We start from the raw sequence: 16738 nt of genomic DNA, 5'->3' as shown, positions 1-16738 counted from the left end.
GAGGTTGAGAGGCGACCTGATAGAGGTCTACAAAATTATATGGGGCATAGACAGAGTGGATAGTCAGAGACTTTTTCCCAGGGTAGAGGGGGTCAATTCCTAGGGGGCATAGGTTTAAAGTGCGAGGGGCCAGGTTTAGAGGAGATGTACGAGGCAAGTTTTTTTACACAGTGTAGTAGGTGCCTGGAACTCGCTGCCGGAGGAGGTAGTGGAAGCAGGGACGATAGTGACATTTAAGGGGCATCTTGACAAATACATGAATAGGATGGGAATGGAGGGATACGGACCCCAGAAGTGTAGAAGATTTTAGTTAGACGGGCAGCATGGAGGGCACAGGCTTGAAGGGCCGAATGGCCTGTTCCTGGGCTGTACTTTTCTTGAAAAAATGAATGAAAATGAAAATCGCTTATTGTCACAAGTAGGCTTCAAATGAAGTTACTGTGAAAAGCCCCTAGTTGCCACATTCCGGCGCCTGTTCGGGGAGGTTGGTATGGGAATTGAACCGCTGGGCTGCCTTGGTCTACTTTCAAAGCCAGCGATTTAGCCCTGTGCTAAACAGCCCCTATTGAATTTCTTTGTTGTTTCACGACCTTATCCGCGATAAGAGGATTTGAGATGGTAAATGATCTATTCTGAATTTATCTGCTGGAATTATCTGACGCTAACTTGTTTTTTCAGGTTATTTTGTGAGAAGAGGGGGGAGTTAGGAAGGGACAGCCGAAACCAAACACCACGTCAAGTTCACTCGATTCATTGGGTCGTGAACATCCTGGGCCTGTGCACATGGAAAGGGGGATGCGTGATCCCAGTGTGGGCAAGCCCTATAACTGCTCCGACTGTGGATGCTCCTTCAGCCGAGCCTCCAGCCTGACGAGGCACCAGCGAGTACACACCGGGGAGCAGCCGTACGCCTGCGCCGACTGTGCGAGGAGATTCAGCTTCCCCTCCGAGCTGGAGCTGCACAGGCGCAGCCACACCGGGAAGTGGCCCTTCACCTGCCGGGCCTGCGGAACGGGGTTCAACCAGCTGGGCCACCTTGAGATGCACGGCCGGGTCCACACCGGCGAGAGGCCGTTCACCTGCTCCACGTGTGGGAAGGCGTTCACCCAGCAGTCGGCCCTGCTGAGGCACCGACGCCTGCACACCGCCGAGAGGCCGTTTGCCTGCCCACGCTGCGGCAGGCGGTTCAGCCAGTCCTCCCACCTGCTGACCCATGCCCGTGTCCACTCTGACGAGAGGCCCTTCCCCTGCTCGGACTGCGGGAAGCGCTTCAAGAGGGCGCGGGAGCTGATGCAGCACCAGCGCTTCCACACCGGGGAGAGGCCGTTCACCTGCCCTGCGTGCGGGAAGGGCTTCACCGAGTCGTCCACCCTGCTGGTCCACCAGCGAGCTCACACCGGGGAGAGGCCGTTCACCTGCCCCGTGTGCAGGAAGGGCTTCAGCCTCTCGTCTTCCCTCCGCGAACATCGTCACGTACACAGGGACGACCGACCCTTCGAGTGCTCAGTCTGCACCAAGAGCTTCAAGAGCTCCAAGTACCTGAAGATCCACCAGGGCGTTCACAGCATGGAGAGGCCGTTCAGCTGCCCGGACTGCGGGAAGGGCTTCCGCAGGTCGTCCGGGCTGCTGAAACACCGGCGGGTTCACACCGGAGAGAGGCCCTTCGCCTGCACCCATTGCGGGATGGGGTTCACCCAGTCCTCCAGCCTGTTGGCCCACCAGCGGCTCCACACCCAGGAGAGGCCCTTCACCTGCCCTGAGTGCGGGAAGGGCTTCACTCTGGCGTCCTCCCTGCGGGAGCACCAGCTCGTCCACACCGACAACAGGCCGTTCAAGTGTCCCGACTGCCAGAAGTGCTTCAAATCCGCCAAAGATCTGCGAAGGCATAGTCAGGTTCACGGCCGGGAGAAAACGTTCCGCTGCTCCCACTGCGAGAAGACGTTCATGCAGGCGGGAAGCCTCCTCAGGCACCAGCGAGCCAAGGACCCAAAGGGTCAGTTACCTGCTCCGTGTGTGAAGAGAGATTCATCCGTTCCTCTGAGCTGCTGAGACACAATTGAAGGCAACAGTCACTGAATTGTTACCCCCTGAAAGGAGGCCATTCAGCCCATCTTGTCTGCACCCACCCTCCGAATGAACAATTCTCTCAGTGCCATTCCTGTGCTTTCTCCCGCCACCCCCTCGCCCTGTACATCCTTTTTGAAAGCCTCCACTGAACCTGCCCACCCCACGCCCTCTCAGACAGCGCCTTTTAAATCCAATGCATTCGCTGCGTGGAAAAGCTCTTCTGCCTGTCGCCTTTGCCAAATCTGCTAACTAAAAAGCACCAGCAGTGCCACCTCCCAAGACAACCTGCTCGGCACCGAGGGGCCAATCATGCCGAAACCAGCTCCAACCGGTGGGCTTTGACGTCCTCGTGCCTGATCCGACTCCCAAAGCAACCTCTGGGACTCCTCGGAGCAGAGCGGAATGTTTTTAGCGATGTCCTCAAAGCCTCCATAGAATCCCAACAGTGCCGAAGGGGGCCATTCAGCCCATCGGGTCTGCACCGACCCTCCGAAAGAGCCCACTCTATCCCTGTAACTCCATCTGACCTGCACATCTTTGGACACTAAGGGGTAACTTAGCATGGCCAACCCACCTAACCTGCACGTCTTTGGACTGTGGGAGGAAACCGGAGCACCCGGAGGAAACCCTCACACACACGGGGAGAACGTGCAGACTCCGCACAGACAGTGACCCAAGGCCGGAATTGAACCCGGGACCCTGGCGCTGTGAGGCAGCAGTGCCAACTGCCGTGTCACCATGAAACAGTCAGACGTATTTGACGACTCCAGGGAGACCCTGGCTTGTGACCGACTGAAATTGAGAAGGCTCATTGGCGGGAGAGGGGGAGGCACCCAGCACATTGGGAGAATAGGGGGCATAGCCTCAAAATAAGGGGAAGTAGATTTAGGACTGAGTTTAGGAGGAACTTCTTCACCCAAAGGGTTGTGAATCTATGGAATTCCTTGCCCAGTGAAGCAGTTGAGGCTCCTTCATTAAATGTTTTTCTTCCAGTTTATTTTGGGCATCGCTGGAGCATTCCAGGATGGACGTGGGAGCAAGATGCCAAATTGAAATGGAAAGCAACCGGAAGCTCGGAGTCTGTACTCACGGACGGAGCGATGGCGACCCGAAGGGCGTCCACACAACAATAAATATCACTGATTTGGACATTTAAATAGTGACAATTATTTCACTCTTAACTGGTCCTGTAACATAATTTCAAAAACATAATAATTTGAGAGAAACACTGAGGAAGCTGGAATTATGAAGTGAAAACAGAAAGTTGTGGAAATCCTCAGCAGGTTTGGCAGCTTCTGTGAAGAGAGAGAGTTAACATTTCCAATGCAATCTGATTCTTCTTCAGAACTGAGAGTTTGCAGCGTTGTGGTTTCATTTGACAAACGTAATGAAGGTGAACTTTGCGGTTCTTACAGATATCTGGCTGTAAATCTGATTTCGAGGGATGGAGTTGAAGACTAGGGAGGTTATGCTGCAATTGTATAAGGTGTTAGTGAGGCCACACCTGGAGTATTGTGTTCAGTTTTGGTCTCCTTACTTGAGAAAGGACGTACTGGCGCTGGAGGGTGTGCAGAGGAGATTCACTAGGTTAATCCCAGAGCTGAAGGGGTTGGATTATGAGGAGAGGTTGAGTAGACTGGGACTGTACTCATTGGAATTTAGAAGATTGAGGGGGGATCTTATAGAAACATATAAAATGATGAAGGGAATAGATAGGATAGATGCGGGCAGATTGTTTCCACTGGCGGGTGAAAGCAGAACTAGGGGACATAGCCTCAAAATAAGGGGAAGTAGATTTAGGACTGAGTTTAGGAAGAACTTCTTCACCCAAAGGGTTGTGAATCTATGGAATTCCTTGCCCAGTGAAGCAGTAGATGCTCCTTCACTAAATGTTTTTAAGGTAAAGATAGATAGTTTTTTGAAGAATAAAGGGGTTAAGGGTTATGGTGTTCGGGCCGGAAAGTGGAGCTGAGTCCACAAAAGATCAGCCATGATCTCATTGAATGGCGGAGCAGGCTCGAGGGGCCAGATGGTATACTCCTACTCCTAGTTCTTATGTTCTTAATTTGTCAGGGATTTGTGGAAGTGAAGGTGGTGTGTCCGAGGCTGGGCCTCTGACCTCCAAACGCCCCATTTCCCCAACCCATCAATATGTGGTGTAGTCTGCAGTGTGCACATTAGACTGAGCATGGCATCTGACCCACCGTACCGAGTGCAAGCAAGTCATCCTCCATCCCGGGGGACTGTGGACGAAGGGGAAGCACCAATGGTCAGATCCTGCTTTCAATCACATCCAAGATGAACCTCTCTCTCTCTCCACAGATACAGCCGGAGCCTGTGAGTCTTTCCAGCATTTGGCTGTGTTTGGATTTTGTATCGGGATTGATCCACGTTAATTACAGTGGGATGGTGGCGTTGGGTGGGATTTGTTGATGCCGATAGTAATAACGTCCAAATAATAAAAACAGGAGGGATTTTAATATTCTGTACCTGTGTGTAGAGATCTACCATGCGGATCTAGTGGCACTTGCGAACACTAAAACTCAGTAGAAACTTGAGTTAACACTTCTCGGATGCAAATAAGAATCGTTTTATTTGTCTCATTTGATTACAATTGAGAATCAAACTTCTAGATAATTTAACTTTCAAATAATACAGAAATTATTTTCTTGCTTACGGCAAACAGCTTGCAATAACTTCAAAAGTCAAAGTTAGAAAGTGAAATATGAAAAAGAGAGAGACAGCGAATAGTTGGATTGGAGATTGGATTTGTTTATTGTCACGTGTACCGAGGTACAGTGAAAAGTATTTTTCTGCAAGCAGCTCAACAGGTCATTCAGTACATTGAAGAAAAGGGAATTAAACAAAATTCAAGAAAATACATGAGAATACATAATAGGGCAACACAAGATATACAATGTAACTACATAAGCATTGGCATCGGATGAAGCATACAGGGTGTAGTGTTAATGAGGTCAGTCCATAAGAGGGTCATTTAGGAGTCTGGTGACAGTGGGGAAGAAGCTGTTTTTGAGTCTGTTCGTGCATGTTCTCAGACTTCTGAATCTCCTGCCCGATGGAAGAAGTTGGAAAACTGAGTAAGCCGGGTGGGAGGGATCCTTGATTATGCTTCCCGCTTTCCCCCAGCAGCGGGAGGTGTAGATGGAGTCCATGGATGGGAGGCAGGTTTGTGTGATGGACTGGGCGGTATTCACGACTCTCTGAAGTTCCTTGCGGTCCTGGGCCGAGCAGTTGCCATACCAGGCTGTGATGCAGCCCGATAGGATGCTTTCTATAGTGCATCTGTAAAAGTTGGTAAGGGTTAATGTGGACATGACGAATTTCCTTAGTTTCCTGAGGAAGTATAGGTGCTGTTGTGCTTTCTTGGAGATAGCGTCGACGTGAGTGGACCAGGACAGATTTTTGGTGATGTGCACCCCTAGGAATTTGAAACTGCTCACCATCTCTACCTCGGCTCCGTTGATGCTGACAGGGGTGTGTACAGTACTTTGCTAAGTTAAGTCAATGTTTAGTAGTTTACAGACTTCCTTCCAAACAGCACCTGTAAAGTGGGTTCCATTGTCTGAGTCAGTGCTAGCTGGTACTCCCCATCTGGCGATAAAGTCTTTGCATAGCACTTTGGCTGCATGGGCAGCTGTCCCTCTTCTAGCTGGAGCAGCTTCCACCCATCTGGAGAATTTATCCACTATTACAAGGACGTCATTGTATTGTTGACATTTAGAAAGGGTGATGTAATCTACCTGTATGTTCTGGAATGGGCCTGTGGGAGCAGGAGCTCTTAATTGAGGCATTGATGTTTTAGGACCCAAGTTAGTCTTTTGACAGGTTACACAACGGTTTGATACTAATTGTGCGTATTTCTTGAATCCTTTACCACACCAGCTTTTATGGAATCGATCCATCATTTGTTGAGGTGATATATGTCCCCATGAATGAATTTGTTGAGCTGAGAAGGGCATTAGTGATTGTGGTGCGACTGGTTTAAAAGTTTGAACTTCTCTCCAAATTTCATCATCATACGGTTGAATACCCGATTCTAACCATGTCCATTTTTCTTCCTCTGTACAATCACATTCACGTAAATCATGTAATACAAAGAACAAAGAAAATTACAGCACAGGAACAGGCCCTTCGGCCCTCCCAGCCTGCGCCGATCCAGATCCTTTATCTAAACCTGTCTCCTATTTTCCAAGGTCTACTTCCCTCTGTTCCCGCCCATTCATATACCTGTCTAGATGCTTCTTAAATGATGCTATCGTGCCCGCCTCTACCACCTCCGCTGGTAAAGCGTTCCAGGCACCCACCACCCTCTGCGTAAAAAACTTTCCTCGCACATCTCCCTTAAACTTTCCCCCTCTCACTTTGCTGGTTACTCCCAATTTGTAAATGTGACTGGATTCCTGATGCCATTGGGAGGCAGCTTCCCTTGCTGCTTGGTCCACAGGAGCATTTCCTCTTGCTTCGTGGTGTCTTCTTGAGTATAGGCTTTACATTTTAGAACTGATACTTCTTTTAGGCAAGGTCATAGCTTCTAGAAGATCTCGTACTTCCTTTCCATTTCGGATAGGTGTACCTGCTGTTGCGAGAAATCCTCTTTTTCGCCACAGATGGCCAAAATCATGTGCTACTCCAAAACCATATCTGGAGTCAGTACAGATGTTAGCAGTTTTATCTCTTGCCACATGACATGCTTCTGTTAGTGCTTTCAGTTTAGCTTGCTGAACTGACATACCTGGGGGCAAACTTCCTTCAGCTAATATTTTGTATGGGCTTGTGACTGCCCACCCAGCTTTTCTGATACCCTTGTCAATAAAAGAGGAACCATCAGTGAATAGGATTAAATCTGGGTTCTGTAGTGGCTCTTCTACTAAGCGTACTACTTCCATTTCCTCTATTATTTTCACACAGTCATGCCCTTCTCCCTCCCCTGGTTGTAAGATCTACCATGCGCATTTAGTGGCACTTGCGAACACTAAAACTCAGTAGAAATTTGAGTTGACACTTCTCAGGTGCAAATAAGAATCGTCTTATTTGTCTCTTTTGATTACAATTGAGAATCATTTAAAGTCTTATTCTCTGATAAGTCTAGCTAGCAAAGGACTCAAGAGAAGCAATCTTGTAGATAATTTAACTTTCAAATAATACAGAAATGATTTTCTTGCTTACGGCAAACAGCTTGCAATAACTTCAAAAGTCAGAGTTGGAAAGTGAAAGTATGAAAGACAGAGACAGCGAGTAAGTTAGATCAAAGTATAGATGATTCATGAATGGAAAATGGCCAGACAATCTATCACGGTTATACTAAATCATATCTGTCTTTAGCCATCTAGCTATACCCCGATGTAATCCTAATTGGATTGGGTTAAAAGTTTGATTCGGTGTTTTAGCTGTCTGTCATTTAATATGCAACATTAACTGAAATGTATTCTTGTATGAGCTATGGATTGCAATTCGGCTTCCTTATCGCATACAGCTTGAACCAGTTTCTTGCTGACTTGCTTGTTAGGAGTTTTAAAATGGTATTTAATAGACATGGGGCTTAATGCTAAATAGCTATCTTTTGCCTATAGAAAACAGCTGGCTTCTACAACGTGCCTCTTGAAAAACAAATGCACCTGGCTTCGCACTAAACAAGGACAAAGCACGGACAAGACAATTACATCCCGAGTTTGAAAATCTGCACTGTTCTGTTATAGTTCTGGGCACCGTACTTTCAATCAGATACAAACAAGGAGTAGGAGTAGGCCGTTCAGCCCCTTGAGCCTGCTCCCCCACTTAATACCATCATGATAGTAACCTTCCAAATCTGCTTCCTGCCTACCCCCTGATAATCTCTCATCCCCTTGCTTACCAAGAATCCCCACCTCTGCCTTAAAAATAGTCCAGCCTTTTGTGAAGAGTTCCAAAAACTTATGACCCTCTGAGAGAAAACAACTCACCTCATCTTAAATGGGCGGCTTCTCAGCCTTTTGGCGCCAAGATCAAGCGTCAGATTGAGCCCAAGGTGAAGTGCAATGCCTTTTCTTATCAGCCTGGATCGCGTGTGCCTCACTTGTGGAGACCATGAATTGGCTTCAATTTGAATAGTTTTTTGGAGCAAGCAAGCAGATGTATTAAGGGGTTTCCCCGTCCACTCCGCACTTTAGCTTTGTAACTTTAAGGATGGGATCAAAAATGTTTTAAAAATTAACCAGTGACCCCCCCCCCCCCCCCCCCCCCCCCCCTCCCCTCCATTTGTAGATTCTTCCAGAAGAGGAAACATTGTCTCCACATCCATCCTGTCAAGACCCTCTCACTCTTCTCAACTCCAGCGGATACAAACCTAACCTGTCCCAAACTTTCCTCATAAGACATCCCGGCAATTCTTGGTATTAGTCGAGTAAACCTTCTCTGAACTGCTTCTGATGCATTTACATCCTATCTTAAATAAGGAGCCATGAAGTGGAGATGCCGGCGTTGGACTGGGCTGGGCTCAGTAAGAAGTCTTACAACACCAGGTTAAAGTCCAACAGGTTTGTTTCGAATCACTGGCTTTTGGAGCTAGCTGCGCTCCGAAAGCTAATGATTCGAAACAAACCTGTTGGATTTTAACCTGGTTAAATAAGGAGACCGATACTGTACACATTACTCCAGATGTGGTCTCACCAATGCTCAACTGTCCAGCTGACACATAACCCTCCTATTTTTACATTCAATTCCCCTCACAATAAATTGAGAACATTCCTAATTACTTGCTGTGCCTGCATACTAGCCTTTTGCAATTTATGCACAAAGACACCCAGATTCCTCTGCAATCTCTCACCATTTAGATAACAAACTTCTCTTTTATTCTTCCTGTCAAAATGAACCATTTCACATTTTTCCAAATTATTCCCCATTTGCCAGATTCTTGCCCACTCACTTAACCCATTGATTTTTTTTCTGTAGCCACCTTATGTCCTCTTCACAATTTACTTTCCTACTTATCTCTGTGCCACCAGCAAATTTGCCAACCACCCCTTCAATCCCTTCATCCAAGTCATTTATGTAAACAGTGGAGGTCCCAGCACTCATCCCTGTGGCACATCAATCGTTACCTCTTGCCAACCTGAAAATGACCCATTTATGCCGGCTGTTAGCCAGCCAATCATCTATCCATGCCAATATGTTACCCTCTACACCTTTTCTGCAACAACCTTTAATATGGCACTTTAATCAAATGTCTTCAAGAAATCTAAGTACAGTACATCCACAGCACATGTTCCTTCTGACCAATAAGTTGGTTAAACATGATTTCCCTTTCACTAAACCATGTTAACTCTGCCTGCTTAGCTTGAACTCATCCAAGTGCCCTACGAGAACTTCTTTAATAATACCTTCTAAAGATACACTCGTCATGCAAGGAACGCAGTGCAGACTTGCCGCAATGTTAGCAGTGCCTCAAGAGTTCTCAGGATATGAACCTCACCGACAAGGTCTCAGCATTTATTGCCCCTCAAGAAGATGGGCAGGCCATCTTGCATCGCTACGGTCCGTGTGTGGTGTAGACAACACCCACAATGCCGTCGGGAAGAGAGTTCCAAGATTGTGACTGAGTGACAGTGAACCTTGGGCGAAGTAGTTCCAAATCAGGAGAGTGTGGGGCAGGAGTCAAATCATTTACTTTTCTCGAGGGAGGGCTACTTTCTGATTTTTTGTGGGGGCTACCTTTTTGATTTTCATGGGCAATGAAATGGAAACAAATGTGCTGGGGTTACTGGGCGGGGGGGGGGGGGGCATGAGAACAGCGCAAAGTCATGATTGGAGAGCCGGTGCCGAGCTGATGGGCTGAATGGCCTCCTACACGGTAACAATTCTGTGACTCTTCTGATCTAAAGATTTAAGTTAGAAACCAAACCATTTGCAAAGCTGGAACTTGCAAACTCGCTGTCAACCTCCACTAAATGCTTTAAAGAGAAACTCGGAGCTGGGTAAGCAGTTAGTCAGAAGTCCCAACCACAATTTAAACAGTTTTCTTTCATTCACTCCCCCACCCCTCCCAGTCAGCTCCTGCAGCAACTGGGGCAGAACGGTAGCACAGTGGTTAGCACTCTGGCTTCACAGCGCCAGGGTCCCAGGTTCGATTCCCGGCTGGGTCACTGTCTGTGCAGAGTCTGCACGTTCGCCCCGTGTCTGCGTGGGTTTCCTCCGGGTGCTCCGGGTTTCCTCCCACAGTCCAAAGACATGCAGGTTAGGCGGATTGGCCATGCTAAATTGCCCCTTAGTGTCCAAAAAAGGTTAGGAGGGGTTATTGGGTTACGGGGATAGGGTGGAAGTGGGGGCTTGAGTGGGTTGGTGCAGACTCGATGGGCCGAATGGCCTCCTTCTGCACTGTATGTTCTATACAACTCATATTGGAGTACACTCGATGTCTGAGAGGTTGGGCTCTTCTGGATAGACAGGTCTTGCAACATTTAAAAACATACACCCACACACACCCACAACAGCAGCCGAAAGAGCTTTTATACAGACAAGAGACTTCCTCGGCAAGAGTGGCACACTGGTTAGCACCGCTGCCTCAGAGCGGAGGGACCCGGGTTTGATTTCGGCCTTGGATGACTGTGTGGAGTTTGCACTTTCTCCCCCGGTGTCTGTGTGGGTTTCCTCCGGGTGCTCCGGTTTCCTCCCACAGTCCAAAGATGTAAAGGTTATGTGGACTGGCCATGCTAAATTGCCCCGAAGTGTCCAAAGATGTGCAGATTAAATGGATTGACCAAGATCAATGCACAAGGTTATGGGGATAAGGGCGGGGATGGGGGGGGGGGGCGTGAGCCTAGGTAGGGTGCTCTTTCAGAGGGTTGGTGCAGACCCGATGGGCTGAATGGCTTCCTTCTGCACTAGAGATTCTATGGAAAGATTTAAAGGGTGGGAATCAAAAAGAAAACTGGATGTCACTCCCCCCCCCCCCCTCCCGCCGCCCCCGCCCCATCCCAATAGTCTTTCTCCCTCTACTCCAAATCTTTTTGCTTGTAAACTGTGCTATTTATTGGACAAATGTAAAAGAGGAAGAAAGTCGTTGGAAAGGATTCAACTTAAGTTTCTCTTCTGTTTGGTTATTTTTGTACCAGCAGGAGTTTGTAATCTTGAGAACCAGGTCCCCACAGGGGAGAAGGAGGCCATTCGGCCCATCGGGACTGCACCCATCCTCTGAAAGAGCACCCTACTTCGGCTCACTCCCCATCCTTGTAACCCCACCTAATCTGCACATCTTTGGACACTGAGGGGTAATTTAGCATTGCCAGTCCATCTTGGCGGGACTGAGGTATGAGGAGAGGTTGAGTCAGTTAGGATAGTATTCGCTGGAGTTCAGAAGAATGATGGGGGGGGGAATCTCATAGAAACCCATAAAATTCTAACAGGACTGGACAGGGCAGATGCATAGAACATCGAGTGCAGAAGGAGGCCATTCAGCCCATCGAGTCTGCACCGACACACTTAAGCACTCACTTCCACCCTATGGACCACTCTGTGGTCGCGAGCGAGACTCCCGGAAAGTATGTTGCCTCCCGGGTGCCAGGGCCAGGGATGTCTCGGATCGTGTCTTCAGGATCCTTAAGGGGGAGGGTGAGCAGCCCGAAGTCGTGCACGACGCAGGTAGGAAAAGGGGTATGGATGTAATAAACGAGTTTAGGGAGTTAGGCTGGAAGTTAAAAGCCAAGACAGACAGAGTTGTCATCTCTGATTTGTTGCCGGTGCCACGTGATAGCGAGGCTAGGAATAGGGAGAGAGTGCAGTTGAACACGTGGCTGCAGGAATGGTGTAGGAGGGAGGGCTTCAGGTAATTGGATAATTGGAGCGCATTCTGGGGAAGGTGGGACCTGTACAAGCAGCACGCGTTGCATCTGAACCAGAGGGGCACCAATATCCTGGGGGAGGAGGTTTTCTAGTACTCTTCGGGAGAGTTTAAACTAATTTGGCAGGGGAATGGGAACCAGACTTGTAGTCCAGCAACTAAGGTAGCCAACGTTCAGGACGTCAAAGCGTGTAGTGAGGCAGTGGGGAAGGTAACACTGACAAAGGAGAGTACTTGCAGGCAAGGAGATGGGTTGAAGTGTGTATACTTCAATGCAAGAAGCATCAGGAATAAGGTGGGTTAACTTAAGGCATGGATCGGTACTTGGGACTACGATGTGGTGGCCATCACGGAAACTTGGATAGAAGAGGGGCAGAAATGGTTGTTGGGGTTTCTGGTTATAGATGTTTCAATAAGATTAGGGAGGGTTGCATTGTTAATTAGAGATAGTATAACAGCTGCAGAAAGGCAGTTCGAGGAGGATCTGCCTCCTGAGGTAGTATGGGTTGAAGTCAGAAATTGGAAAGGAGCAGTCACCTTGTTGGGAGTTTTCTATAGGCCCCCCAATAGCAGCAGAGATGTGGAGGATCAGATTTTGGAAATGTGCAGAAGTCACAGGGTCGTAGTCATGGGTGACTTCAACCTCCCAAATATTGAGCTGAAACTCTTTCGATCAAATAGTTTGGATGGGGTGGTGTTTGTGCAGTGTGTCCAGGAAGCTTTTCTAACACAGTATGTAGATTGTCCGACCAGAGGGGAGGCCATATTGGATTTGGTACTTGGTAATGAACCAGGGCAAGTGATAGATTTGTTAGTGGGGAAACATTTTGAAGATAGTGACCACAATTCTGTGACTTTCACTTTAGTAATGGAGAGGGATAGGTGAGTGCAACAGGACAAGGTTTACAATTGGGGGAAGGATAAATACGATGCTGTCAGACAAGAACTGAAGTGCATAAGTTGGGACCATAGGCTGTCAGGGAAAGACACAATTGAAATGTGGAACTTGTTCAAAGAACAGATACTGCGTGTTTTTGATATGTATGTCCCTGTCAGGCAGGGAAGAGATGGTCGAGTGAGGGAACCATGGTTGACAAGAGAGGTTGAATGTCTTGTTAAGAGGAAGAGGATACTTTTTAAAAATAAATTTGGATTACCCAATTATTTTTTCCGATTAAGGGGCAATTTACTGTGGCCAATCCACCTACTCTGCACATTTATGGGTTGTGGGGGTGAAACCCACGCAGACACGGGGAGAATGTGCAAACTCCACACGGACAGTGACCCCGAGCCGGGATCGAACCTGGGACCTCAGCGCTGTGAGGCAGCTGTGCTAACCACTAGGCCACCGTGCTGCCCGGGAAGAAGGATACTTATGTCAGGCTGAGGAAACAAGGTTCAGACAGGCCGCTTGAGCGATACAAGATAGCCAGGAGGGAACTGAAGAAAGGGATTAGGAGAGCTAAGAGAGGGCATGAAAAATCTTTGGCAGGTAGAATCAAGGAAAACCCCAAGGCCTTTTACACATATGTGAGAAATATGAGAATGACTAGAGCGAGGGTAGGTCTGATCAAGGACAGTAGCGGGAGATTGTGTATTGAGTCTGAAGAGATAGGAGAAGTCTTGGACGAGTACTTTTCTTCAGTATTTACGAATGAGAGGGGCCATATTGTTGGAGAGCACAGTATTAAACAGACTGGTAAGCTCAAGGAGATACTTGTTAGGAAGGAAGATGTGTTGGGCATTTTGAAAAACTTGAGGATAGACAAGTCCTCCGGGCCTGACGGGGTATATCCAAGGATTCTATGGGAAGCAAGAGATGAAATTGCAGAGCCGTTGGCAATGATCGTTTCGTCCTCACTGTCAACAGGGCTGGTACCGGGCAGCATGGTGGCACAGTGGTTAGCATTGTTGCCTACGGTGCTGAGGACCCGGGTTCGAATCCCGACCCTGGGTCACTGTCTGTGTGGAGTTTGCACATTCTCCCCATGTCTGCGTGGGTTTCACCCCCACAACCCAAAGATGTGCAGGGTAGGTAGATTGGCCACTCTAAATTGCCCCTTAATTGGAAAAAATAATTGGGTACTCTAAATTTATTTAAAAAAAAAAACAAAACAGGGCTGGTACCAGGGGATTGGAGAGTGGCGAATGTCGTGCCCCTGTTCAAAAAAGGGAATAGGGATAACCCTGGGAATTACAGGCCAGTTAGTCTTACTTCGGTGGTAGGCAAAGTAATGGAAAGAGTACTGAGGGATAGGATTTCTGAACATCTGGAAAGACACTGCTTGATTAGGGATAGTCGGCACGGATTTGTGAGGGGTAGGTCTTGCCTCACAAGTCTGATTGAATTCTTTGAGAAGGTGACCAAGCATGCAGATGAAGGTAAAGCAGTGGATGTAGTGTACATGGATTTTAGTAAGGCATTTGATAAGGTTCCCCGTGGTAGGCTTATGCAGAAAGTAAGGAGGCATGGGATAGTGGGAAATTTGGGCAGTTGGATAACAAACTGGCTAACCGATAGAAGTCAGAGAGTGGATGTGGATGGCAAATATTCAGCCTGGAGCCCAGTTACCAGTGGCATACCGCAGGGATCAGTTCTGGGTCCTCTGCTGTTTGTGATTTTCATTAATGACTTGGATGAGGGAGTTGAAGGGTGGGTCAGTAAATTTGCAGACGATACCAAGATTGATGGAGTTGTGGATAGTGAGGAGGGCTGTTGTCGGCTGCAAAGAGACATAGATAGGATGCAGAGCTGGGCTGAGAAGTGGCAGATGGAGTTTAACTCTGAAAAGTGTGAGGTTGTTCATTTTGGAAGGACAAATATGAATGCGGAATACAGGGTTAACGGTAGGGTTCTTGGCAATGTGGAGGAGCAGAGAGATCTTGGGGTCTTTGTTCATAGAACTTTGAAAGTTGCCACTCAAGTGGATAGAGCTGTGAAGAAGGCCTATGGTATGCTAGCGTTCATTAGCAGAGGGATTGAATTTAAGAGCCGTAAGGTGATGATGCAGCTGTACAAAACCTTGGTAAGGCCACATTTGGAGTACTGTGTGCAGTTCTGTTCGCCTCATTTTAGGAAGGATGTGGAAGCTTTGGAAAAGGTGCAAAGGAGATTTACCAGGATGTTTCCTGGAATGGAGAGTAGGTCTTACGAGGAAAGGTTGAGCGTGCTAGGCCTTTTCTCATTAGAACGGTGAAGGATTAGGGGCGACTTGATAGAGGTTTATAAGATGATCAGGGGAATAGATAGACAGAGACTTTTTCCCCGGGTGGAACAAACCATTACAAGGGGACATAAATTTAAGATGAATGGTGGAAGATATAGGGGGGGATGCCAGAGGTAGGTTCTTTACCCAGAGAGTAGTGGGGGCATGGAATGCACTGCCTGTGGAAATAGTTGAGTCGGAAACATTTGGGATCTTCAAGCGGCGATTGGATAGGTACATGGGTTACGGTAGAATGATGGGGTGTAGATTAATTTGTTCTTAATCATAGGACAAAAGTTCGGCACAGCATCGGTATTTTTCTATGTTCTATCCCCGTAACCCAATGACCCCACCTAACCTTTTTGGACACAAGGGCAATTTAGCCTGGCCAATCCACCTAACCTGCATGTCTTTGGACTGTGGGAGGAAGCCGGAGCACCCAGAGGAAACCCACGCAGACACGGGGAGAACGTGCAGACTCCGCACAGACAGTGACCCAGCGAGGAATCGAACCTGGGACCCTGGCACAGTGAAGCCACAGTGCTATCCACTCATGCTACTGTGCTGCAGGAAGGATGTTCCCGATTGTAGGAATCCGGAGCACTGCGAGGAAATGCGTGCAGACACAGGAAGAACGTGCAAACTCCACGCAGTCACCCGAGGCTGCAATCGAACCCGGGTCCCTGGTGCTCTGGGGCAGTATTGCTGACCGCTCTGCCGCCTCGAAGTTTAAAATGAAAAGTACAGATTTTGGGGTTTTTTTAAAGTTGGAAAATAATATTATTGAAGAAAATGGAGCTGCAAGGGTGAAAGCAATGTTGCCTGCTTTCCAAGCCTGTCACCCTGAGATGCCTCTTCTCCAAATCCAGCTCTCCTTCCCCAGTGATGCACAATCAATGGACACAAGACGTAGATAAAGTCCGAACGATAGGCTTTAATGCACAAGAAGTGTGCCCGGCAGCAGACGTACCGAAGAAAGGCTGACTGCCGGGAAGCACGGGTTCTTATATCCCGCCTTGTAGGCGGAGCTACCTACCTGTCAGCCAATCGGCTGAGAGGCACATGACTTACCCGGGCCAATGGGCAGCAAGTCCTCTGCACCAATAGCAGCTCACTTCCAGGTATCGTAATACCCCTAGTCATACTACCACATTCACCCCTTGTTGAAAAAGAACCGGGGGTGGGGGGATGGTATGGGAAACGCAGACATGAGGGGGACACGCCCCCTGTCCCGTGAGTACGTGAGAGACTGGTAGTATGACTAGAGATGTTTAGGTCGTACCATTGTATTGATGGCTGCCCACTGGCCCGCAAATATGTGCAAAATACAACAACTATGTACAGTGTGTAAAATTGGGGGGGGGACAAAAAAATGGAGAACAGGCAAGAAAAACAAGAGTCCATCCGCAGGCAGAAGTCCACCAGTAGGTCACATCGATTCAATCAGTCGATTGGGCGCCTTTGATGTCCTGCTTGACCTGCGTAGCTGTGCCGGCGATGTTGGAGCGGTGGTCGTCCGTGACTCCGGGAGCGATGATCCTGTTCCTGTGTCCATACCCCGGGGGCCAGGCTGGGGAAGGGGCGTCCTGTCCGCTGGGCTGTGGGGGTGTCGGGGGGGGGGGGGGGGGGGGGA

The 16738-nt window shown here is 48.4% G+C and overlaps 1 protein-coding gene across 3 annotated transcripts in view; it reads left to right on the top strand.

The window, feature by feature from the left end:
• LOC119951302 (gastrula zinc finger protein XlCGF8.2DB-like) overlaps positions 1-16738 on the top strand; it is a 62011-nt gene that overhangs the window by 20350 nt on the left and 24923 nt on the right. For 2 of the 3 annotated variants that reach the window (XM_038774381.1, XM_038774382.1), the window contains one exon: positions 679-2592. The exons of the other annotated variant lie outside the window; for it this stretch is intronic. In XM_038774381.1, coding sequence (XP_038630309.1) covers positions 784-2049 — 1266 coding nt within the window. In that variant the 5' untranslated portion in view covers positions 679-783 and the 3' untranslated portion in view covers positions 2050-2592. Of the gene's footprint in view, positions 1-678; positions 2593-16738 lie in introns of those variants that run through there. 3 annotated transcript variants of the gene reach the window in all.

The sequence above is a fragment of the Scyliorhinus canicula genome, chromosome 17 (assembly GCF_902713615.1).
Source record: "Scyliorhinus canicula chromosome 17, sScyCan1.1, whole genome shotgun sequence".
Taxonomy (NCBI): Eukaryota; Metazoa; Chordata; class Chondrichthyes; order Carcharhiniformes; family Scyliorhinidae; genus Scyliorhinus; species Scyliorhinus canicula.
The sequence above is the reverse complement of the archived record's forward strand: the minus strand, read 5'-3'. Positions and strand labels throughout refer to the sequence as shown.